Genomic DNA, 26,319 nt, shown 5'->3' on the forward strand with positions numbered 1-26,319 from the left:
TGATTCTGCCCAGCTGGTCTGGAAGTGAGCACCCTCCACGTGGGTGAATTCCCAGCCCCGGGTCTTTTTTCAGATCTTCTTGGGTTGTCCCAGGAGGACCCTGTTCTGGCCCAGGTCTTCTTGATTTTTCACCAGTCTATGTTCACCCTGAGGTGCAGATTTATTCTGTTTGTAGGGGAAATCTGGAGAGCTTGAAATTTACCAACAAATCTTCCTGGGTTCACAAAGTATTAAACATGACTGAAAACAAGAACAATAACAGGAAACATGGCGTTTGGGGGGCAGCGCATCGCAGTGGGCGAATTCTAGATTGGCCATCGGAAGACATAATGTTTACGTCTTGCTCCTGTACTCACTATCTATGTGACCTGAGGCAGGTCCATTTTCCCCTCTGGATTTTAGTTCCTTATGTGTAAAATGAAGGTATTGGACTGCATGGCCCGTCCATCAGATAAGCTCTCTTCCAGGCTTAAATCTCTGAGAAAGTGCCAGGCAAGAGGACCACATAATACCACTGGTGACTGACCTCTGTGATACCGACTGAAGGCTGCTGTCAAATATACGGACGGTTCATATCAAAGGGATTCTCGTCAGGTACTTTTATCAGGAGGGCACCTTCACATCAAGACTGATGCTGTGTCTCCCTCAGATAATCCTCAGATGAAGAATCCCTTTCTGGTCCTCCTGGCCCTCGTGGCCACAGGCAGAGGCAGACTCAAACAGGTTGGGCTCCAAGGCCGGGAGTCACCCAGACCGACAATTGTTAACGAAACAGCTTCTCCAGGCTGCCCTGGGGGATTGCCATCTACGGTCACTATCATAGCTACCACTACTTCTTTATTATGTTTTTTGTGATAGTAGCAACATGGCCCAAGTGGTAGTGAGCTGGGCCTAAAGTCAGGAAGATCTAGATTTAAATCTCCTCTTCTGACCAGCTGGTGATCACAGGCAACCTCTCTGTCCAAGTTCTAGGCAACTTTCTCAGAAAAATGCTGACCTGCATTGTTAGAGAAAATTTCCTCACCTGGGAGTTCCTATACCAATAAAATTACAGACTAGTCCCTATCCCATGGTTATTCTCGTCATTGTAATTATCAACGGTCACGTGGGCACAATGAGATTTTTTTCTGAGGGGAAAGAGCCGGTTGGGGGTCAGATGGTCTGTGTTTGAACCCCAGCTCTGCCAATTACTGTTAAATCTCCCCAACCTCAGGCTCTCCATCTCACAAAAACCAGACCCATCCAGAGGAATATGGAATTTCTCACTGCCAAGTCAGTAAGGGGAAAGGGTCCCATGCTTATTTTCCATGAAAGGCAGCTACCTACAGGTGCTGGAGCTCTCTGAAAAGCTTTGGTGGCAGACATCATCAATCCCCCATCCCAGCCTGTTGTCCTCAGCTGGATTTGGTTCCATTTGGAATGAAACAGAGGGCTTGTCAAACCATGCAAATAGCTCCTTGGCCAAGGCTTCAGGTACAGTTCCATGGCTTTCTGCCACTCAGGCGATGATGGAAGGGCCGGGCTGTTTAACATCTGTGGTTCCTGGCTGGATCATGAGATTATCGCCTCTGGGACTAGCTAGCCACCAGCAATCTCCACGCTAGGAGCCATTCTGGCTATGGGTGCTTGCCAGCTTCTAAATGGGTCACTCACAAATGCCTCTATTTCAGAATAGAAAGCGAGTCCCATATGGGATCGTAGCAGATAAAGCTATCCATGTGCCCGTACTGTATCAGAGCAGACACATGCTTTTCAGATTAATCGAGGGGTTCGTGGCCGTTCTCAGCTTCTCTGTAACAATGGATTCAGTTCTGAGCCCTGCAGCACATAGTAGGCACTTGAGAGTCATTGATTGGTTGAATTTGGTTCAATACAACTTAATTCAATAAATACTAAAGCCTTAGGATACACTAGGCACTGAGGAAAGCCACCCCAAATGAAACAATCCTTGCCCTCTGAGAATTTACTTTCCATTGGGACTAGGTACACAAGGAAGCAAATATAAAGTACAGTTCCTTCCATACTGCAACTTTTCCCAGTGTGATTTCAATATATTTCAGGTCAGCATAAGAAATAAAATGGGATTTTTTGGGGGGAGTGTTTTATGGAAAGTGCAGACAACATACAAAAGCCAGCAGATAACCCAGAGCCCATAACCAGATGCGTGACCCAAATGCTTATACTCCATAAAAGAAAAAAATATTCAGACTTCATCAGTAAGAAGAGAGAGTCACAACAATTTATGCAGATGTTCCAGAATTGTGGTGGTACTCGGTCCCTAAGCCTTATATCAGCCACACAGTTGGAGGCTTCTGTTATGAAATATTCTGAATGGAAGAGCCAATATTGCTTCTCTTTCAGAAACAAATAGCCATGGCCAGATCACCGAAATTTTAATGAAAAAGCCTTGTTGCACTTAAAAATAAAAAAGCAAGCAAACAAACAAAAAACGAGCCAAATTCTCTTGGATTTAAGTGACTTAGAGTCTAAACAGTTGAGGAAATGAGTGGGGAAATAATCCCCTGTTTGGAGATGAGGAATCATAGAATGTTTTTAAAAGGGACACATTAAATACAAAAGACTTGAGAAAAAAGATGCTATCTGCATCCAGAGAAAGAACTAGTAAATAGAAGTATGTATAAAATGCCTCTCTCTATATGTGTGTCTAATGGTAGCAATTGCTGAAGTAGGGGTAGGGATGAAATATGGGGAAGAAAGGGAAAAAAGAAAAAAAAAAGTTACACAATAACTTTATCATATATTTAAAAGGAATAGCTCGTTGTACTGAAATCACAGTTTTTCTTATTCTGCTATGTTATAGAAATGCTTGTTTTATTTCTTAGGTTCAGTTAAAAAAATACATTTTTAAAAAGCAAAAAAAACAAACAAACAAACAAACAAACAAACAAACAAAACCAGATAGCACAAAGACTCCCTGATAGATTTTAATGGATTGATTACAGAGATAAATGAAAACTCTGCCTCTTGACAGGTTTACAATTCAATGGCAGTAGCAATAAATACTTCCAAGTTTCAAGTAGTCAAAATGGGCTCCATCCAATTATGTTATCTCTTCCCCTTAGCTGATTTGACCTGTTGCGCAAAAAAACCTTTTCTTGGGAAGGAGATGTCAAGAGTAAATCAACACTTGATAATTTTAATCTTCATTTCTGCACATGATTTTGGTCCATCTTTATTTACAGTAGGCAGCCTGTCCTTAGCTATCTGGGCTTCAAGAAAAAGACTTGCTGATATTTAAAGCCTGAAAACTGAAGGAAAAGAGGAAAGGCTTGTTTAGCTAGTAAAGTCTTTAAAAAATAAAAAAAAATACATAAAATAAATAAAAAATAATACTTAAAAATGATACTTTCTATTTCTTATGTCACTGTAGCATCTTTTACTTGCCCTCTTCTACAGATCTATAAAAATAGTATTTTTTGGAGAGGAAAAAAATGTTACAATGGATTGATATAGTCCCCAAATATGTGATGTGTGAGTCCTATAGACCAAGTATGTGTGTATATGGGAATCTTCCTGTATCTCTTCATTCAAGTCCCCCTCCCAATCAAAATTCTCATTTTGTTGCATTTATTTGGGATTTTTTTGGTGGGTCATTTTTTCTATCTACTACTACATAGATTATTTTCTTACACATTTTTTGTTTAGCCAGTTCCCAGTTAGTGGTATCCATTACATTTTTAATTCTTAGCTTTCACATACACACAAATACTATTGTAAATATTTTGGAATAAATAGGGACTCTCTTCTTATCAGTGACTTCCTTGGATGTAAGATCAGTAATGGAATCTCTGATTCGAAAAGAACTGGCATCTTGGTTATTTATTTGTATAATTCCAAATCTTTTTACAAAATGGTCGTGCCATTCTATAGCTCTACCAACAATGTATTTAATTATCTTTCCACATCCCCTCTAACATTGCCCATTGCCATTTTCCATAATCCTCAGGATGATTTTGCTTGGATTTTCTCTTGTTATTAGTGATTTGTTACATGTATTGAATGTGGTTGTGGATACTTTGAAGTTCTTTTGATAACTTTGTTTATATTCTTAGACCATTTATATATTCAAGGCTGATTTTTATATATGCACTAGTCCACATTCATATACTTGTGCATGGAGAATTATTCCTTCCATATTGGGGCAGTCAGGGGTATGGTTCCCCTGTGATCTGGAAAATCCATGTAAAATTATTGGCCCTCCTTTTGTACCAGAAAAGAAGTCAGACTTTTTCTTTTTCTTTTATAGAGTGTTTACAGTACCTTAGTGTAAAATTTGAGTTAAGCATTTGGTCATAGGCTCTATATTATCTGTTGGCCTTTACATGTTATCTGTGGCTTCCATAAAACTCCAAAATTCCCACTCAATTTCTTATACTGCCCTGCAGTATATAAAAATCACAATGGGGAAAGTTGCGGTATGGAAGAGATAACTGTAATATTTAGTTATTTGTATATAAATATATATATATATATATTTGTATTTTTGTATATAAATATATATTCTATTAACATATATTTATAAATATGCATATATTCTACTAGTGTATAGAATGTACACTAGTGTATATAGATGCATATATTCTGCTATAAATTTTATATATATATATATATATATATATATATATGTATGTATGTGCTAGGAGAATCTTGAAGTAAAGAGGAATATATGTGCAAATGTGGTAAATTTCCTTCTTTGAGTTATTCAATCACTCATTCATCAAAGAATTATTATGCACGTATGTACCAGGTACTGTAATGGGCTCGGAACTCTTGAGTCAATGCACTGAGGTCAGGACAGCCAAGCACTTAAGGCTAATTACCAATTGGACGGTACTCTATGGGCATATGCTTGGAAAATGGCCTTTCCCACTATCCTGGGCTGGCTCGACGATTGGTGTATTCAGAGGATTGTAGGAAGGACTAGGGGGTGGAGTAAGACAAGCCAAGGTCACTTTGGCGGTAGACGAGGGAGAAGGAGGTTGTGGAGATTCTACTTCCATCCAATTCAATCCTACCTCTAAAGACCAAGAATAAAGACTAAGGACTTTTGCTTAGCCTGACTCCAGCTGATTCTAAGGTATCATCACAAGACGCCACATCAAGCTTTGGGAATAAAAAAACAAAATAATCCTTGCCTTCAAGGTGCTTCCATTCCAATGGAGGAGGTGGAAAGGAGGAAGAACAAAGCATTTAAACTCTGCTGTTGGCTTCCATATGTAGATTTCCCCAAAGCTGTAGATTTGAGAAGAGAGCACCAGTTGATAGTGTTATGCAATGACTTTCTTTGAAGACCCCCCTGTCTACCTGGAATCCTCAATTTATAGGAAGAGTGTCAAGCAGCAAAGATAGGGTGTTGGTCAGATCACATATGAAGTTTTATGTTCAGATCTTAGCATTTAATTTAATTTAATTTAATTTTTTATAAAGCTTTTTATTTTCAAAACATATGCATAGATAGTTTTCAACACTCACCCTTGGGAAACTTTGTGTTCCAGATTTTTTTTCTCCCTCCCCTCCCCTAGATGGCAAGTAATCCAATATATGTTAAACATATGCAATTATGCTATACAAATCTTCACAGTGCTGCCCAAGAAAAATCAAGATCTTAGCATTTTAGAAAGGCCATTGAGAAGCTGGGAAGTATTCAGGGGTGAGCTTGCAAGATGGAAGGGCCCTGAATCCATGTCAGAATAATGGTTGGCAACAGAAATGGGAAATATTTAGCCTAGAGGAGAAAGGAGTCTACAGATTTGTTCAGTGCCAAATAGTGTTTGTAGGTTTGTATGTGTGTTTGTGTGTATATGTGTGTACACACATGTATACAATGTAAGCATAACCATATACCCACTTTTCACTCCTGTTTGCATAAGATCATGGCTTCTTAGAAAGAATGTAAGATTCTTTTTTTCCCTGAGGCAATTGGGGTTAAGTGACTTGCCCAGGGTCACACAGCTGGGAAGTGTTAGTGTCTGAGGCCAGATTTGAACTCAGGTCCTCCTGACTTCAGGGCTGGGGCTCTATCCACAAGAATGCAAGTTTTTGAAGCACAGGGATACCATGTCATGAGAAGGTAGATAGAGCCCTGGGGAAATTCTCCCTCCATCCTCTTGCAAGTATGAAAGGACTTGCACAAAATAACCTTCAGAGGAAGAGTTGCTGCTCCTCCCCTCCACCCTAGGGAAGTGTGACCCATTCTAGGAAAGGAAATGTGCCAAAATCTGAAACAGTGACAAAGCTGCCTGTGTGTGCCTTTCCTGGAACAGAAAGTGCCTTTCAACTCTGCCCGTCCAAACCAATCACTTGGAGACTTTTTGTTTCTCCCATGAGTCCCTGGAACTGGGGAACTGGAAAGGAGCAGAGATCAGGTAGTGCTCCAGTCATGCTTCCCACCAGCTATTACTGCTCTTTGTTGGAAGGTACAAATTGTGCAAGGGAGCCATCGCGGCCCTCTTCAAGCATCTGAAAGAACGTCATGGGGAAGAGGGATTAAGCTTCTATTAAGCTTCTAAAAGGAGCTAGAAATGATGGATGGAAGTTGAAAAGAGACATTTAATTTTGAGGTTCAGAAAAACATCCTTAATAATTAGGACTGCTTCGACTTTGAATGGGCAGCTGGCACTGAAGGCAAGAAGACTCATTTTTCTGAGTTCAAATCTCACTTACTAGCTGTGTGATTTTTATCCCGACTAACAAGTCACTTTACTCTGTTTAAATCAATTTTCTTATCTGTAAGATGGGCTGGAGAAGGAAATGGCAAACACTCCGGTCTCTCTGCCAAGAAAAACCCAAATGGGATCATGGATTTTGAGTCTCTTGATGACTAATAGTGGGATAAAGTGAAGTTACCAGGGGAAAAGGTGAACTTAAAGAAAACGGTGGGAAGTTACCCAAGATCCTAATGCTAAGACTACATTACCCTGACAGGTCTGCACAAGTTGTGGGGTGCCATGCCAAAGTAAAACTCTGGCAGACATCTGGAGCCTTACAGATGTTCAACCCCCTCTTCTTGTTGTGTGCTGCTTTCTGATCCCTTGCCTATCAGCACCTAATATTACTCCTTTTTCTTCCTCCTGGTTCATTCACTTCTAAATGCCTTGAACTTGGAAACCCATCAGACTCCCTGATTCTGCCCTGATCCTACTCTCTTAAAGCATCGAGAATTTTTTTTTCTCTTGGAACAATCTCCCCTTCCTCAGACCTCTTCTTCTCAGGCTAAATATCTCCCACTTTTTTGCTAACCATTATTCTGAGTTATTCAGTGGTTGTTTGAATCACAGGCACATATTTATGGGCCTATCCTGTATAGTGCTGATGGTCTTCCTAAACAGATCCTGGCTAACAGTGACAGACCTGTTTTCTGTTCTCAAAGTCCCCCTAGAACAGACACCAGAGATGGAGAAGTCAGTACAGACATTTTTTTTTTTTTTTTTTGCTGAGGCAATTGGGGTTAAGTGTCTTGCCCAGGGTCACACAGCTAGGAAGTGTTAAGTGTCTAGGCCAGTCAGGTCCTCCTGACTTCAGAGCTGGTTCTCTATCCACCAACTAGCAACCCCAGCGCAGACTTTTGAGGAACAGGCTTTGCTGGGGAGTATAGGAATTCCTTGGAAAGAACCAGCTTTCTGGCTCAGGTGATGACTAGAATGATCACTGCTGGCCCTTAATGCAGTGATGATTAATACTGGCTAGATTTCAGGGATCCATCCATTTGGATGGGAAAAATAATATTTTTACTTCAGTATAATAAGTTTGATTTGAAATCCTACCTATTTCACTTTATGTAGTTAAATAAATTATTCTGAGAAGAATCCCTAAGCTTCATCAGGCTGCCACGGGGATCCACCACATATCAGAGCTTATGAACCCTTGACTTGAGTGTACCTGGATGCCTCCCAAATATCTCGTTCTAGCATTTCTAACCCAGAGAAAATGACTTACGGATGTTCTTGCCAGAAGTTACCCATGAGCTGAGCTTGGGTGGCTTTTGTGATATCTTGTTCAGCAGACATCTTCCCACTTCCCAGAAAAAATAGTCCCTCAGTGGGAAATGGGGAAGAATTTCTTCAGAGCTCAAGAGGACGTCTTAATGCTGAGATTATTAAGCAGAAGGTTCTGCTTCTACAACCTGCTTCTAGGACGAGAAGCTATTATAGAATAGACCATCTCCTGTCCTTTAAATCAGGATTTTCACTGGCTTATTGCTCTCAAATGAATGAATCAGTTATCAGAGAGCTTGGCCATGCTCATCTCTGATGATTTAGGTCATGCGGATGTGGCTACTGAGCTGCCAATTTTTTATCAGGCAATTGCTGGGCATCAGGTCCTACCTTTGATTACAGATGAAGTCGAGGTATACCTTGAGCCCTCTTTTAGTCCGTAGAAGTTTGTCATCTAGTGAGTGAACGGGTTGTGGCTTGAAGTGGAGGAACTATGCTGTCTGTCTTATATAGTTATGATGATTAATGGTGGAAGGAAGTGAAGTTACTATTTGCTGTTTGGGGAAAATGATGTGAAGTTACCAAGGTCCTCATGATAAAACTTAACAAAAGTGTGTTTTGTAAGGGTGTTATGGGTGGCTGGGGCATTTGGTGGCAATTGACCATTGGCTAGCACGCTTGCTACCATGGGTAAAAATTTTCTCTCCATCAAAACAACAACAAAGGCTTTAAGCTTAAAAAATATTTGGTTGATCTTACAATTTTCCTCATGATAATATTAGAAGAAAAGGAAGAAAAACTAAAAATTTTAAGGAAATCTGTATAATCAAGGAAAACAAATTCCTGTATTGGCTATGTCTAAAACTGTATATCTCATTCTGCAACTTGAGCTCATCACTTCTCTTTCAGGAGATATACATACATACATACATACATACATACATACATATATATATATAATATATATATATATATACATACATACATACATATATATATATATATACATACATACATATATATATTTAACAACAAAAACTTATTAATAGAGACTCACATAGGTCACAAATTTCTGATCTTTGGAGATGACCTGCCAGGCCCCTTAACATTGTCAATTCCAGCTATAATTTGACATGGTGCAAATAGTTGAAAGAATCCTGTGGTACTTAGTAATCCATAGGGTGCCCACTTCATTGTGGACTAGAGACTCATGAGATTGAAGCTCTGTGGGTCAGAGTGAAGAAATGCTACAAAGCACTACATCTTTTCTCTATTCCTGGGAGATTTGAGGGTTGGGTCATTGTTTGAAAGTAGGAGCTCCCAGCCACTTTCTGATCATAGCACTTGTACCACATACTTTAGAAGCGAATGACAAACAAATTGGATGATTCCAGCATCCTTCTGTGTAAAAGTATTTTCCATGGTAGGGAATAATATTCCAAGGTTTTGGTTCCTCATTTCATTCTAGAGGATTGAAATGGCTATGTGATGCTGCCATTTGTGCTGAACTAGAACTCTTTCTTTGCTATCAGGAATTTTGGGGTATATTTCTTGGAGTCAGGAAAGAAGAATTGCCTCTGTATAAGCCATTTGCTTAGGTGATTAACCTACAGTAATAAAAATAATGATAATAGTAATCATAGAATGATAAGCCAATAGATCACTTATTATTTCATTATGAACTACCATGCCAAAGCCTGACAATACAACTCACCAAATATCCTGAAGAGTTAAAAAAAAACCCAAACTGTATTGAAACCAAAGTACTATCACATGTAAAACTGTTGCCTATAATCATATGGTCATAAAATCTCTCTATAAAAATTTAGAAAGATTTAAAATAGATGGTGCCACATATATTCTATCTAGGATATACTGTAACCTATTTAATATGTAAAGAACTGCTTGCCATCTTGGGGAGGGGGTGGAGGGAGGGAGGGGAAAAATCGGAACAGAAGTGAGTGCAAGGGATAATGTTGTAAAAAATTACCCTGGCATGGGTTCTGTCAATAAAAGTTATTTAAAAAAATAAAACACTCTCCCAATTCTGAAAAATAAAATAAAATAAAATAATAAAATAGATGGTACCATTTTGACTTTTTATATTTTCCAAGATACATGACATGAAAAACTTCCAAAATATAGAGACTGAGTGAAAGAAATTAAAGTCATGTGGGAAGATAATGAAGTACACATCATTCCCATCATCCCTTCTGCTACAAGAAACCTGTAGAAAATGAGCTTACATCTCTTAATTCTCACTATGCTATAAAAAGCTGGGTTTTGTTTAGAATCTCTCTGCCCATGAATGTATAAAACATTAAAAATGGAAAACGAATAGGATGGCAGTTTGTTCTCAGGTGATTTTTATCTGAACTGCATCAAAAAAGTAAAGAAAATGAAATGACAAAGCCCTGAATACTTTTGTCATCTGGGACTAATGCCAGCTACCCTAAATACTTCCCTGAGGGATTGCTTGCCAGGAATGGTAATATTCACCAAATCAGACCTAGGTGTTCAATAATCGATGGACAACAAATGGGAACTTGCCTTTGATACTTAATTTCTTACTTTGTTATTTAAGTTGACTTATATGTAATTTTTTCAGATTTCATAGATTTGTTATTTCATGAAATGCTAGAACAAGGATGGGATGGCAGTTTATCTTTTATAGGGCATAGGGCTCTAAGCATACCCAAATTAAACTTGGGCACTAATGGAAAAAAATGGCATGAAACTAACTGAGATCATTCTGTCAGAATACAATAAGGAAAATGTTTCTTCTGTTTTGTGTCTATGAATCAATCAATCAAAAAGCGTGTATTAAGCGTGATCTAGGTGCCAGCACTATACTGAGTGCTGGGAATACAAATGGAAAAGCAAAATATCTTGTACTCTCTAGGAGCTCACATTCTAATTAAGGGAGACAACAATATAGTAGAATCCAATTGCAAGACTCATGGATATGTCCAGTGATCCTTAAAGATGTAGTAGAGCAGATGAAAAAGCACTTTATTGCTCTGTTACTTGATATTTACTTTGGATCTTGAATTATTTGACACTTCCAAGCACTTGGTGGCGTTAGGTTTATGCCATATATGTCACTTGTACCTAGCTAGATGTTGTCATGATTCTTGGCTTCTGGCCAGGCTTATCTCCTTCCCTCTTGTTTGGGTTGCCATTCAGAATCTCTTCCTTCCTCTTTTTCTTATTGGCTTCCAATTGGCTTTTCAATTTCTGAGCCAACACAAATCGATTTTGTGTCCTGATGTTATTATTATGTGGTAAGATAATGTTAATTTTCATGTATATATGTGCACAAACACATGCATACAATATTAATATATATGTATGTCTGTGGGTGCACATGTTTATCATCTATCTATCTATCCATTCTTCCATCTCTCTATCATATATGTTTGTATGTATGTATGTATAAACACACCAAACTGAATATGGAGTACAATCTCTAGAATGAAATGAGGAAGCAAAATCTTGGAATATTATTCTCTACCATAGAAAATACTTTTGCATAGTAGGATGCTGGAATCATCCAATTTGTTTGTCATTCCCTTCTAAAGTTTGTGGTACAAGTGCTATTAATCTTCATTTTTCAGATGAGGAAATGGCTCCCGGGAGATGAACTTCATTGTAGGTAAATATGAGATAGGGCAATGGATGGAAGGTTCCCAATGGAGCGTGATTTTGACCCCACCCTCCCAGCCCAGGAAGTCATCAGTTGTGCATCATACCCTGAAGATTGGCCACATATGGCCCCAAAGGCCAAGAAAATGCTGGAGAATAGTGTAGGGGACTAGATTAGAAAGGAACTAGAAAAGTCATCAGCTTTACTCATTTGTATAAAGATTTCATTTGCTGTGGAGTCAGAAATATCTGTTTCAAGTTGCCTCTGAACTTTAATAAGTCATAGGGAAATCACAAGTTCCCTGAAATTGATTTTTCTCCCCTGTAAAATGGAACCAGACATCTGCCAAAGATACATATTGGAATAGAACGGGTTTTGGATCTGGAGCTAGATCATTTAGGTTCAATCTCGACTGTCACCTACAACCTGTGTGACTTGGACAATAATTCCCTTTCTTTTTCAATAGATATCCTCAAAAGGGGAAGGTTGGGCTAGTTTAGGGGTTCTTAGTCTATCTTTTGTTTTATGGACAGTCATTCTGATGAAGTCTATGGATCCCTTCTCCAAATAATCTTAAATGAACAAAATAAAATACGTATGATTACAAAAGAAACATTGTATTGATATTCAATTCTCAAAATATCTTTAAAAACAAGTTCACAGATCACAGGTTAAAAGCTCCTGAACAAGATGAACTCTAAGGGAAGTTCCAGTTATGGATTAATGATGATGGATCTTCCTTTGGGCAAACTATTTCCTTTATCTGTCAATTCATTCAATAATAAAGTCAATAAATATTTATTAATCTTGCTATGTTCCGGGTACTATGCTAAGCACTGGGGATACAAAAAAGCAAAAGACAGTCCTTTCCCTATTGTGGCTTACAATTTCTTGGGAGAAGATCACACTTAAAAGAAGGGGTGATGGGAGACAGAATAGATGAAATCCTAGCCAAGTAGAAAATGGTTAGATGGCTTCCCTGGAATCCCCTCTTTAAATGGAAGATTGAAAGGGAGCTCTCTGATGTCTATTGTCTCACTTCCTTAATGAGAGAGAGACAGAGACAGAGACAAACACAAAGGGAGGGGATACTGAGGAGGGGTGAACTTCAGAAATGATATTTTTCATGATCATGAATTTCTAGAAACCATGTTGGAGTCCAGGAGTACTTTCATGTGGGAAATGAACAACCTTCAAGAAGCCTTCATCAAATGCCTTCTCTGTGCCAGGCTCTGGCACAAGGGACAAAGCTCTGGACCTAGAGTCAGGAAGACCTTAAATGCAACATCAGACCCTTACTAGTTGTGTGACCCCTGGGCAGATCACATAACTGCCTCAGTTTCTTTATCTGTAAAATGATCTAGAGAAAAAAATGTCAAATCGCTCTGGATTTTTGCCCAAAACCAAATCAAACCAAAATATTCTAAATGGGATCACAAAGAGTTTGACATAGCTGAAATGACTGGACCTTTGCCAGACATGATGCTGAGTGTTGGAGATACTAAAATGAAAAATGAAGAGTCCCTGATTTCAGGGAGCATATATTTTGTGTGAGGGGAGTGGTGGGAGAGAGGAGTTGGATGGACTGATTTCTAAGATCCTGCATGTTTCTAGGTCTATAATAAGGCTGATTACTGGGTAATGGTTTGGTTTTAGTTGGTGGTGGTCCCTCCCTCTTCCCCAAGACATTTCATTCAGGTGGTTTGATGGAGAACTTACTGGGCTGACTGTGATTTAAAAAAAGGGTTTCCCATATTGGATGGCACCCGGCACAGTGTTCTACAATTGGAGATGGGGGGCATGGCTGGGCAAATTCAATTTTTAGATATTCTTAGGCATTCATTGTGAAGTACTCTGGGCTGTTTCCATAAATCATTAACCTTTTTGCAAACTTACCCCCAGAGTCTCAGCTGTTGTTCTAAAAACTTAATTTGCTAAAGCTGTTTTCTTCCTCCCCTTAATTATTTATGTACTTTTAGACTGTACCCACCTGCACACTCAATATCCACGTGTGAAACCATATTTCTCATGTGTCAATTGTTCAGGTCTCTTCCTTTACATCCGATTTTGCTTCCAGCTCTAAATTTAAATATTTGGACTGTGTTCAGCTCCTGAGTATTAAATGCACCCCTCCCCACTTGCTTGAAAAGCTGTGAATTAGCTTTTTGAGCATTTTATCTGAGCTCCACAGTGGTAATTTTACGTAAGCAACCCAAACCCCATAAATAAATCCATATATTTATATGTCTGAAGTGCATTATAAAAGAAGCAATAAATCCCATTTTCTACATAAAAGGAATTAGATTTTCTAGTTTACCTCTGTGCTGGGATTAATAAAATGTGTAACTGTTAGAGTGAAGCATTGGAAGTTTCCACATTCGTCTTGGAGAGCTAACTAGAGTAACCTTCCCTTTTGAAAAAGGATGCCAGTTAATTTTTCTCCCCGTTCAGTATTGTTCTTGATGACTGTTTTTAAAATGAGCCGAGAGACCGCTACCTGCACGTTTCTGCGTGGCCACTAAGGCATGATCCAATTCTTCTGGAAATCGAGGTTTCCTTTCATTTCCATCACTATCCATCTCCAAATTACAGAGAATTCATTCCTGAGCTGGAGAGGTGCCAGAAGTTTCTCATCTAGCTGTCTGTGGGTTGCTGGGTTTTTTCTCCCTCCCTCTTTGAGGCTTTCTGATGCCTAGAGTAAGCTCAACTCAAAAGGATTTTCAGCCTCACACTCGCCAGATATTCCCCGACACTCACATCGGTCTCTGTGAGATTACGGAATACCAGTACCGACAGCAGATTCACAGGCTCCTTTTACCTGCCCAGAAACTTCAAGATGCGTCTGGTAATGTATTGAATTTTCTAAATAAGCTACTTTGTTGTTCATGTATAGAGCTGTCTGCTGGCTTGTTTTTTGTTTTTACTGTCTATATTTGGAATAAAGTGAATTTTAAAAGATTTAGAGAGGCTAGAGCAGAGGGTGGTGTTAATAGCCAGTCCAGGGTTTTGTGTCTGGGTATATTTCTATCTTTGTAAATACCTGTGTACATATAGGTGGTCCATCTATCTATCTGTCTGTCTGTCTATCTATCTATCTTGTCTATGTATCTGTCTATCCTGTCTGTCTTTTCTATCTATCTGTCTATCTATCTATATCTGTCTGTCTGCATATCTGTTTGTCTATCTATATGCCTGTCTGTCTCTTTCTAAACCTGTGTGTGCACAGGCAGATTATACTGAAGCAATGTTCATGAGATAATACTTTTATGTATAGCTACAGTATTCACCATCCAGATTGGCAAGCATTTTATAAATTAACAGCAAGGAGCAAAAGCATCATTCCCCCTCCCACCCCACTTTTACACATCCCTAATGTTTGAGACACCTATTAAAATAACAACAACAGCCCCTCTTCTCTTCTTCATGGGTGGGAAAAATAGGGTTTTATTTCAAAATGTGGCAGAAGAGTTATGCTTTTTGCTGCTAGAGAATTTCTCTCCAGCCTTACCCGCTTCTTTTTTAACTCAGTAATCACTGAAGGGAAAAAAAAATGTGGTTATGGTTCAGAGTAAGCCCATAGGGATTTTGAGCTGCAGTGTTCAGCAGGCAGTGTAGGTATTCTAAATACTAGTCCTTGAATAATAAGTACATCAGGGTAGATTGCCTGTAGCTGGGTCTCTCTACATTTTCTGACATGTAGCAATCACGTCAAACTCTGTACATATATGGAGTGCATGTGTTTATTGAACTCGGGAAGTCCTGTGAAAATGTGGGCTTACTAAATCACATCTCCCCCGGGTGCCACCGAGGGCTAAAATTAAGAGAATGCTTAGCAATTAATAATCAAATCCAGCATCCCTTTTCTCATTTAGGGAGATTTACTTGGCGTCGTTAGCGGTGGAGAGTAATGATTTAGTGGTCCAAAGTCTATTTCAGACTTCAATGAGGTTATGATTCCTTTAGACAGAGAGATGCTCCACGGACACACTCCACTCTATTTAAAAGACTTCTCTTACAGATTAAAATATGTTCAAACCCGGAATGGCTGAGTGCTTGGGAACACAGTGAGCTGTGTGGTATTGGGCAAAAAAAAAATAAATCCACAGCAGGTTTCTTTTGATTTTTATGACTTCTCATCTTAGTATAATAGAATTACCCTGTCTACTTTTACATTCTATTCATTTCTTATTAATAGCAAATGATATCTCTTTAATATTGTGTCCCACTAGTTTCCCGGGAGATTGATGGTCACTAATTATCATGAAGATGATGAAGTATCATAACCATTCAAAGAACACTAAAAGGAGAACTATGCTGAACTCATTGGCAGTGGGTTTAAAAGGGTAGATTTCAGAGGGAATTCACCAAATATTCTGTGTGTCCATACTGTGTGTGTGTGTGTGTGTGTGTGTAAAAGACTGATTCTCACAAGACAGTACCGAACACAATCCTGGAGACAGAGTATGGATTTAATAAATGTTTGCTGATTGAGAGCTTTAAGTATTAACTTTTTTAAATCATGCAGATGATATTAATATTAGGCACTTCATCAACAATTGTAGTTCCCTAATATAAATTTAAAAAAATTAAAAAGCTTAACACTGCACCAATACTTTTGGGGATATTCTCTATTTAAGAAATAGGTATAAATGTAGTCAAGGTCTTTTATCAGTTATAAATGAATGATATTGACTTTATGTTACTGCTAATAAAACAATCCATTACTTTCCATTTCCTTTTTGACTAAGAAAATTAGCAAACATATAAAAATTGATCAGCACCAGTAAAAATTCATGCTTTGGGGTTCAGGCTTATTTTTGAAGTTAAAAGTTTGGCTATTTCTCCTTTCTATGGCTGTATGGTTAAAAAGGAAGTGGTTATGAAGGCTTAAAAAGGTCATCAACTTTGTTTTATTACCCAGCTAACTTTAAACTTAAAAATCTGTTTTCAAATTTAGAACTATCCAAAGGTAAAGATACTTCAAATGCAGAGAGGGTTCTTTGGAGTGGTATGCTCCATTAGTAGCCATTATAATCTGGTGCAAGATATTAACATGACATCCTCGAGTTTCTCTGTGTGTAACATCTTAATTTTAGATCTCGCTCTTTTCCAATATTATAAAATACGTGCTGTGGTGGCGAGACAGAGAGCAAATTTGCTCGAAGGGGAGTTTATGGTGTTGTGAAAGAGGAGCATTTGAAGGCTTAATGACACATTTGACAATATTAATGCACAGTGAAGGTATCAAATGGGGCAGGACTTTTAAGCAGCATTAGCCCAGATTGTCAAATCTGTGAGTGAGTGTGCGACTTTAAAAGTTGATTGTTTTATTTGATGCTAACAACACGGACCAAAAAAAAATCCTATTTTTCTTAAGCGCCTACCTGTTTTGTCACAGGAAAAATAGTCTAGTGCCATTTTATAGGGCATTTTGTGAGAATTCTCTAGAGGGAGAAGGATGATCTTTTTGCCATATGTCTCTAATGGAGGTTTTTCTGTCAGCTTAAAATACACACGTGTGTGTGTATGTGTGTGTGTATGTGGATACACACATATATGTGCTCATATATGTATACACACATATGTATTCATAATACATGCAGACCTATAGAAAACATAGCTTTTATTATACATAATGTCTGAAATTATTGCAATCAGCCTCTCTCACCCCATGTGAGAGTTTCCCCATGACATGACTGATGCTTAGACAGATCAGATATGATACTTTTTCTTGTGCCTGAGGATGTCTCTCCAAATATTTCATTTTTTAAATCTCATCGGCTGAAGTAGAGAAATATACCATGCAGACTGAACATATATCAATGTTAGGAGACCATTTATCCAATAAGCATTTACTGAGCACCCACTGGGGCAGAACGTTGCACAAAAGGGTTTAGGCAGGCTGAACGTAGGAGAGCTGCAGGACTGGAGGGGATGGGAGGGGCTACCTATTCCAGGCACTTAATTTTACAGGTGAAGAAACTGAGGGCCGTGGAGGTCAAATGACTTCCTGAGGATCCCACAGGCAGCGAGTTGCAGAGGTGGGATTTAGGCTGATTCTTCTGATTCTGGAGTCGGGTTTTAGGAAATAGAGAACATGGTTCTTTGCCTTTGAAAAACTTAGTTTCTTGGGGACATAATCTACACGCATGAAATGACCTAAGTGTCAGGCACATAGTGGATCAGTTGATAGAACTCCCAGTTAGTGTGAGCTCTTTTCTAGTAGCTGCCATTAATGGAAGCCTCTGGTACAACTTTAGGACCCACATATCAAGGGTTTAAATCATGGGGGATGAAGGTAGAAGATAGTCTAACATTAGGATATAGAGCCAGAAGATGAAGACATGAGTGGGTAGAAAGAGGAATGACTGCTGGGGCCAGGTGTTTGTCTACCTTGTTGGGTCCTACGGGGAGTATTTCCGTGATTGGTACTTTTGGTTCCTGTCAGTGGTAGCCCAGAGGGGTGATTCAGAGCTGCCATGGCAGAAGAGCCAGGGTTCTTTCATTTTTGCTGATCCCAGCCTGATGTAAGCACGTGGTTCTTGAGCCTCCTTCTTCTAGGGGCCACGCGGTACCTGCAGGATGATGCAGGTAGGACAGAGACCTCACTGACTGAATGGTGAGAGCCAGCTATTGCCAGCACCCAGATGCAGCCCTTTGGGACATCATTGTTGGCCAGTCCTGTGCCCATCAATTTAGACCTGGTGTGGAGTGGACAAGTTACTGCAGAAGCCTGGCTCTGGTCAGCTGAGGGCTGGGCATTTGGAGAATGCAACCAAGTGGTCTCGGGACACTGATAATGTCTGACATGTTTTATGCTATTTGTCTTTGGAGGCTTTCCTGAGATTGGGATGCTTCTGTTTTAAATAAGTTGTTCTCGTTCTCACCGTGATGTGAGTTCATGTGGTACGTTCTTATTGGTCAAAGGGGAGAGAGATTGAGTGAGTGGGGCCAGAAACATTATTGAAAGTACTTTGGAGCCCCCAAATGGGTAGTTCTTCCTGACATTGTAGTTGGGGATCCTATTAGGTACAAAACAGTGTATCCTTGCTTAGTCTTTTGGAATATAAGTTCCTTAAGGGCAGGGACTGCCTCTGTCTCTCTTCATCTTTATGTCTCTCTGTCCCTGTCTCTCTGCCTCTCTCCATCTTTCTGTTTCTTTCTCTTTATCTCTGTGTCTCTGTCTCTGTGTCTGTCTCTGTCTCTCTGTCTCCCTGTCTGTCTCTCTCTGTGTCTCTCTTTCTCTCTCTCTCTCTGTCTGTCTCTGTTTCTCTCTGTCTCATATCTCCAGAAGTAACTAGATGGCACAGTAGATAGATCATAGGACTTGGAATCAGGAATGCCTGGGATCAAATCCAGTCCAAGACACTTACAACCTGTGTGACCTGGACAAGTCACACAATCCCTGTCTACCTCAGTTTACCCAGCTGTAAAATGGGGATCTAAACCACCTACCCCTTGGAATTGTGAGGATAAAGTGAGATTTACAAAGTGCTTTTTAAAAAGTGCCTGCCATGTAGTAGATACTTAATCGATGTTTTCCTCTAGAACTTAGCACAATGCGGTGAACAGTAGGCGCTTAATAAGTGTTTGTGGCTGGATTGATGTGTGCTTGAGATGAGTGCAAAGTAGAGAAGTCATCAGGGTGAGATGCATTAGTTACAGAAGGCTTTCTGCAAGTGCTCAATTTGGAGGCAATATTGAAGATTTGGTTCCTTTTTTTAGGCTTCAGAACTGAAAGGAATCTTAGAGAACATTTAATTCAATCCTCCTGTTTTATAGATGAGCACACGGAGAACCAGAAAATAGAAGTAAATCGGCCAAGATCATAAGGCAATAAATAGAGAACCATAAATTGCACCGGGTTAAGCCGGGTCTACCCCCCAGCACAGCCAGGATTATTTTTTTATATCCCAGCTCCCTTGCAAAGGCCGGTGAGAGACTGATGGGTGATGGAGAGGTGGATGGAGCAGCACGTGCCGGGGTGGGGGGGAAGACTTTAAGCTGGATTATTTTAACTAGAGAAGTGGGGCCAAATTGTAGAATAATGAGAAAGGTGGTTAAGGGATGCACCAATGTAATTTTAAAATGTTTCAATTAAACTTGATTAGCCTAATAATTATCCACTTCAGAAAGTTCCATGGGAAAATGAAGAAAAATTCTCCCTCTGTATTCCTTTGTTTATGAACCTATATATCTATATCTGTACATGCATGTTTGTACATGCATATATATACACACATATGTACATACATATGTGTATATACATATACATGTACACACACATACACACACACACATATATATAGCCAACAAAATGTTCCTTTCTTCCTCAGATCTGACTCTTCAGCCTTGTCTCTCACCTCTGCTTTACTTTTTCACTTGTTCCTTGATGTTCCATTGATCCCAGCCCAAGCCTTGCCCATTCTTGTCCCCACCTTCCCCCCTCCCCTAGCTTCTTCTCAGAATCCCTCTCCCTGAGGGCCCTGACTATGTTTTAGCTGTGCAGGCCAGCTCCCCAACGCTGAATGACCCAGTAGTTAAATTATCCTGAGCAAAGCTGGGCCCCGGGGCAGACGACTGACCATTGACCAGCTGGTCTCAAGACTAAACTATCATGAATTATGGAATAGCTTGTTTGGAGCTAGTTTGACATAAATCCAGACCTAAATATGCCAGAGGGAGAGATGGGAGTAGGAGCCTTAGACATTGGATCCTAAACCCCAGATTCACTAGTGAACTTAGAGATCTTCTTATCTATCATTTCATTTTACAGATAGGGAAACTGAGGTCTAGAAAAGGCAAATTAGTCAGTTAAGTAACCTGAGGGATCTCTATCCCTTATCCTGGATAAGATCTGGATCCCTATCCAGATCTCTATCTGAGTTTGAATTAAGCAAGGCCTGAGTTTTAATCCTGCCTCAGACAATGTTTTGCCGTGTGATCTGAACCAATCACATAACCTCTATTTGTTTCTAGTTACTCATCTGTAAAATGGGGGTAATAATAGCAACCATCTCACAAGTTTGTTGTGAGAATTAACATACATAAACTATATTGAAAACTTTGAAGTATTTTGTGATTATTAGCTATTAATATTATTTCCCATGTCACACATGAAATAAACATCAGAGAAAGTGATGTCTTATCCTAGATTCTTGGATGGTCAACACCTAGGGGTACTGAAGTCCCAGAATTTGGGATTCTGGAGAGAGGTCTATATTAAAATCCAATCAACTAACCAATCAGTCATCAAATATTTATTCGGCACTTGTATGGATCCGGCACTGGCCAGAGACAAGGTGATGGAAGAAGCAGCTGAGATCAAGTTCAATAGGTCCAGATCCAGGCAGAGTTTAGTTCAGACTTGATAGTACAGGATGGCAACTTGAGAATCATGTGGTCCAAGTCCCTTATTTCATTGGCAAGGAAACTGACCAGACAGACGACCCGATTTGTCCATGTTCTCTTGGATGGGAAGAGACAAAGCCAGAATCCAACCTCAGCACCCCAATTCCACGGCCAGTGCCTACTTTACTCCCCCATTCTACCTCTTCTAATGCTAACATACCTTGGCACTTGGACTTTGAACCATCATCTTAGACCTCATTTATTTCTGTCTATATTTCTAGTATCAATCTGTTGCACTGCAGTCTAACTTCATTGGTACAGAGAACTCCCAGGTGAGGACATCCCCTCCACAAACACACACCTGCAATTACTCTGCACTTGACAGAATCACTAGGGGCCACGAGAGGTTAAATGTGAGTTGTTCCTATTTTCTTCCATTGTTTGTATGCCTGAAGGTGGAACTAGCTCTTATTCATCTTCCCCCTCCCCTAGCTCCATCACCTTTGGCCATCACCTTCCAAGAATCTGTTACATCCTGAGTGCCCATGTGCTAATGAATGAGCTAGCTATATAAAAATCTAAACCCATGCTCCCATGAGTAGCTTTTTCTTTTGTTTTGCTATTTTTTTGGTTTTTGGTTTTAGGTCTTTTAAAGCTTTGCAACATCCAAATTCAGAATGCCCGCCACTCCAAATTCAGTCATATACGCAGTGTGTTAGAAATGAGACTAAAATGCAAATTTTCTCCATGCCCAAATCAGCTACATCGTATTGCTCCTCTATGTCTTTTTTGTTTTTACTATTGTCCTATTAAATTCATATTGGGTATATCTTATTAAATTCTAAGTACCTCCATTCAGGAATACTGTTAATTAATAAGCTAGAGAGCAACCAGGGAAGGGTGATTAGGTGGGTAAAGAGTTAGCATAATAGTAGTTAGCCTGTTTAGAATGCTTGAAGGTTTCAAAGAATTTTACAACGCTCCCATTTGGTTTTCACAACCCTGTAAAGTAGGTGCCGTTATTATTCTTATTTTCTTTAACAGATGGCAGACAGACATTAACACAGGTTGCCCAGGGTCCCATAGCTAGTAAGTGTCTGAGGCCAGCTTTGAACTTGGGTCTTCTTGATGACAGGTTCATTGCTCTTTTTATTATGGCCTCTAGCTGCTTTGAATCCAAGCCAGAGTGTTGTTTGGAGGGACTGTGTGAACCTGGGGACTGAAAACTCAAGACAAACACTTCAAGTCTTTGGAGAGCTGCCAATGGGAGAGGAATTGGGCTTGTTCTGTTGGCCCAAGACAACAGAACCAAAAGCAGGATGTAGGAAGCTGCAATTAAGGCTTAAAGTGAGGGGAAAAAACAACTTTTTACCTCATAGAGCTGCCCCCAAGCCCAGTAGGTTGCCTTGAGTGTTGGCAGGCTTCCAAGCAGAAGTTGAATAGCCACTTGTTGAGTGGGTTGGAAGAAAGATTCATATGGGGTTAAATTGAACAACAGCAGAGGTCCTTTCTCCAAAATTCTCCGAAAAAGTCTTTCACCCTAAAACTCTATAATAATAATAATTATTATTATTGCTTATTTTTCCCATTTGCATTAGGGTTACCTCCTCAAATAAGTTATAAACTTTTGAAAGCAGGAAATTTCTAATATTTTGCTTACATTTTCCAGAGGGTCTAGCATAGCTAAGTATGGTACAGTTTCTTGATTGACTAATTGATCTCCATAAAGTATTCAGGGAAAAAAGGGATTGATTCTTGCTTGGTGGCTCATGATTTCTCAGGTTGCAAGTGTTTAAACAGGGCTTGAAATAGGACAAAGTGATGTGAGACACCATTCTGCCTCTTCTTGGGAGGTCCAGAAACAATCCTGCCGCCTCTTCAAAGGATTCAAACTATCCCATCCCTGGGATAGTAGCTGAGCTAAAAATAGCCACAATGACATGGGCTAAAAAAGCTGCCTCCCTCTGACTGAATTTGGAGTGGTGGGCATTCTGAATTCGGATGTTCACTTTATGTTGCAAAGCTTTAAAAAACACAAAACCAAAACCCCAAAAATAGCAAAACAAAGACCATGAGCTTAAATTTTTATATAGCTAACTCATTCATTAGCACATGGGCACTCAGGATGTAACAGATACGTGGAAGGTGCTGGCCAAAAGTGATGGAGGTAGGTGAGGGGGAAGATGAATAAGAGCTAGTTCCACTCTCAGATATACAAACGATGGAAGAAAATAGGAACAACTCACATTTATGGAGCAGCTTAGATTTTATTAAGTGCTTTTTTACACAGACAGAATTTGGGAGGTTGGGAATGTAAGAATGGTTTCCTCTTGAAAATTGGCTATTGTTTAGCTTTTGACATGCGTCTGGATGAGAAACCTGTGACAGAGGCTCTCAGACTGGATTTTGACAACCTGGCTTTTTTAAAAAAAATCTATATATTCATATTTTAATATGTTAGTTTCCTTTGTATTCCAATAGATTTTATTTCATGCATTTAAAAACATTTTTGAGAAGTGATTCATAAGTTTTGTCAGATTGGCAAAATCAAGTGAACAAATGTATTAAATACTTTGCAGGTGCTACATGGCACAGTGGGCAGAGTGCCAGGCCTGTTGGAGCCAGAAAGATTCATCTTCCAGCCTCAGTTATTAACTAGCTGTATGACCTTGAGCAAGCCACTTCACTCTGTTTGCCTCAGTTTCCTCATATGTAAAATGAGCTGGAGAAGTTAATAGCAAACCACTATAATATCTCTGCTAAGAAATGGGTCACCAAGAGTCAGACAAGACTTGATAACAACAATTGCTTAAAAATAAGTACTCACCTTCTGCCAGGCACTGAGGATATAAAAAAAGCAAAAGATAATTCCTTACCTGGAGGAGTCCAGGGTCTCAAAAGGGAGACCAAAAAAAGTTAAGAAGCTCTTCTGTAGAACTTGGTCTCAGCGCATACATTGTGTGTGTGTGTGTGTGTGTGTGTGTGTGTGTGTGTGTGTGTATGAAATGTGTGTATATATTCCCCCTTAAAAAATAAGTGTATATGTAATTATACACACATATCCATATACACACACACACACACACACACACACACACATATTAAGGTCATTTCTGGAATTATTTTCCTTTCCCCACTCTCCCACCCAGAAATTGAAGCATTATTTGTAGGGAAGGAAAATAGTTAAGCAAAAACAGCTGATAAAGTGAATGTGTCTGGAAATCTGGGCAATATTTTGCCCTAGTATTCCTGTACATATCTGCTGAAAGGAGGGAAATAGGTTTCATTACTGTGGTTTTGGCCCATTATTCTCCCTCTCCTATTCCCTCACTTTATCTCTTTATCTCCCCATTCTATATCATCTTTCCCTTCTCTTCTCCATTGCCCTCCACTACCACACTCTTCCATCACTTCTTTTCTCCTCTTCCTTTCTTCTTCCCTTCTATATCTATCTCTCCTAACACACACATCTACATTTATCTAAAAAGTGGAAAGATCACGGCAAATGGACAATGAGTTGGACCCTAAATGGAACAGGAGAAAGAGAGCAGGGTTGTCCATTGAAAACAATTGTTCTTTTTTTAATCTGGAGCTTTTCCTTCAGTCCTGTCCTTTCCTCTCCCTCTCTGGCTTTTATAATTCCTAGGTCCCTTCCTGTGTGAAGCCTCTTTTAATGACCTCATCGCTAGTGGTCTCTCACTCTTGAAAAATCTTGCCTTAACTTACTTGCACTCAGGCAACTAAGCTTAAGGACACTGTAAACTCTCCAAGGGCAGGTGTTGTTTTGTTTTTGCCTTCTGATCTTGTCTCCCTCGGCAGCATCTTACACCTAGTGGGCCCTGCAGTAAATGTTTGTGAAATGAATTGAGTGGGATGACACCATTGTGTCTAGAACATTACAGAAAGATAGATTTAAGATAGAAAGAGATAAACCCTTTTTACAAATTGATTTATTTCTTATAGAGCGAAGCTGCTCTAGGAGGCGATGGTTTTCAAGCAGGGTCTAGATGATCACTGCTTGGGGAATTTGTGGAGGGGATTCTTGTTCAGGGTCAAGTTGAACTACAAGGTATCTGAGGTCACTTCTTGCTCTTCAGTTACATAATTGAACAAATAGCATGCCATAAACTAGTCAATAAGCATTTTTATTCATTTAGTTTTTTCTTAAGTGGATTTGGTTTGGATATCCTTTAACCAATCATAGAACCATGATTGGGCTGTGTTGCAACCAGCTCAATGTCATTCATAACAGGAGATCATTGGGGAGGACTTGATCTTACCGTGGACCTCATCATCCACAGGTCATGTCTTGCCAGGTGTGTGTATGGGAGGAGGGGGATGTCAGTAATTTCTGCTAGTGGCTTTTGGATCTCTTGAGTTCTAGCGGTCTGGGCTGCAATACTTATAAAGCTGATTCAGGATCTGAACTAAGCAAGATGTTCATATAATGAATGCCTGGGAACACAAGACTCTGTGAGGAAAGATTGTTAGAAAAACAGCATACATGTCACACTGGTTTAGGATTGTAAATGGTTGCTGCACTGGTAGCCCCTTCCAAAAAATTCGGAGCTGCCCTTTTCATTTGTATCCCATGCATGAATTGAACAGTGGCAAGCACTTCTGATCAGCCTAAACCTCCTGATTTTGTCTTATAGACATGAATAATAAGAGGATAATTGAACTTATCCTAGAACCTTGTATTTTAATAGCATGTGAACAGCACATTCCTCATTACAGGATAGCCTTTAAGGTAGCATTTTCTCTCTGAAATCGAATGCTTCTCCTCCTCTCCCTCTCTCCCCCCAGTAACAAACACAGTGGGATCTTGGATTCTCTGCACCTTTCAATGTGACTATAAAGCTGTGGTCTGCTGTAGAAAATGACTCATTAAAGCCTATGAGTTTCCTTCTGTCATTTTCATCTTCAGTTCCCTTGATATGAATATAGAACATTCTTATAAAGATTTTCATAAAGCTGAAGAAAGCTTGCTTATGGATCGGTAGTTGGTTATGACCTCTCAACTGTCTTTTTTTTGCATAATAATACTGTCCATGCTTTCATTTATTATCTTGTCCTTCCTGAGAAATGGATAGTGAATTAATTATACATGGGTTTGCTCTGCAACATGGTGACTAAAACCTATTTATTTTTGCTGCAAAACAAATTAACGAATCAGTGCAGTGGAAGTATTGACAGAATTTCCCGAATTTGAAGAATCTGCCTATAGAATATGGAAGCGTATTGATCGTTTGCATTGAAGTGACTACATTAGTGTATGTGCTATATAAGGAGAGGAAATTTTCAGGTAAAAATGCACTTATGTTCTATTAGTAGCAGTCAGTGTAGATAGATCCTGGGTCGGATGCC

The 26,319-nt window shown here is 39.5% G+C and overlaps 1 protein-coding gene across 1 annotated transcript in view; it reads left to right on the forward strand.

Moving 5' to 3' along the window:
* The first annotated feature begins 14,243 nt into the window (after positions 1–14,243).
* Positions 14,244–26,319, forward strand: part of SCHIP1 (schwannomin interacting protein 1) — a 781,396-nt gene continuing 769,320 nt past the window's right edge. The window contains 1 exon segment of the mRNA XM_051983093.1: positions 14,244–14,446. Within this exon segment, the coding sequence (XP_051839053.1) occupies positions 14,438–14,446 (9 nt within the window). The 5' untranslated portion in view covers positions 14,244–14,437.

This window comes from Antechinus flavipes, chromosome 3 (genome assembly GCF_016432865.1).
Source record: "Antechinus flavipes isolate AdamAnt ecotype Samford, QLD, Australia chromosome 3, AdamAnt_v2, whole genome shotgun sequence".
Lineage (NCBI taxonomy): Eukaryota > Metazoa > Chordata > Mammalia > Dasyuromorphia > Dasyuridae > Antechinus > Antechinus flavipes.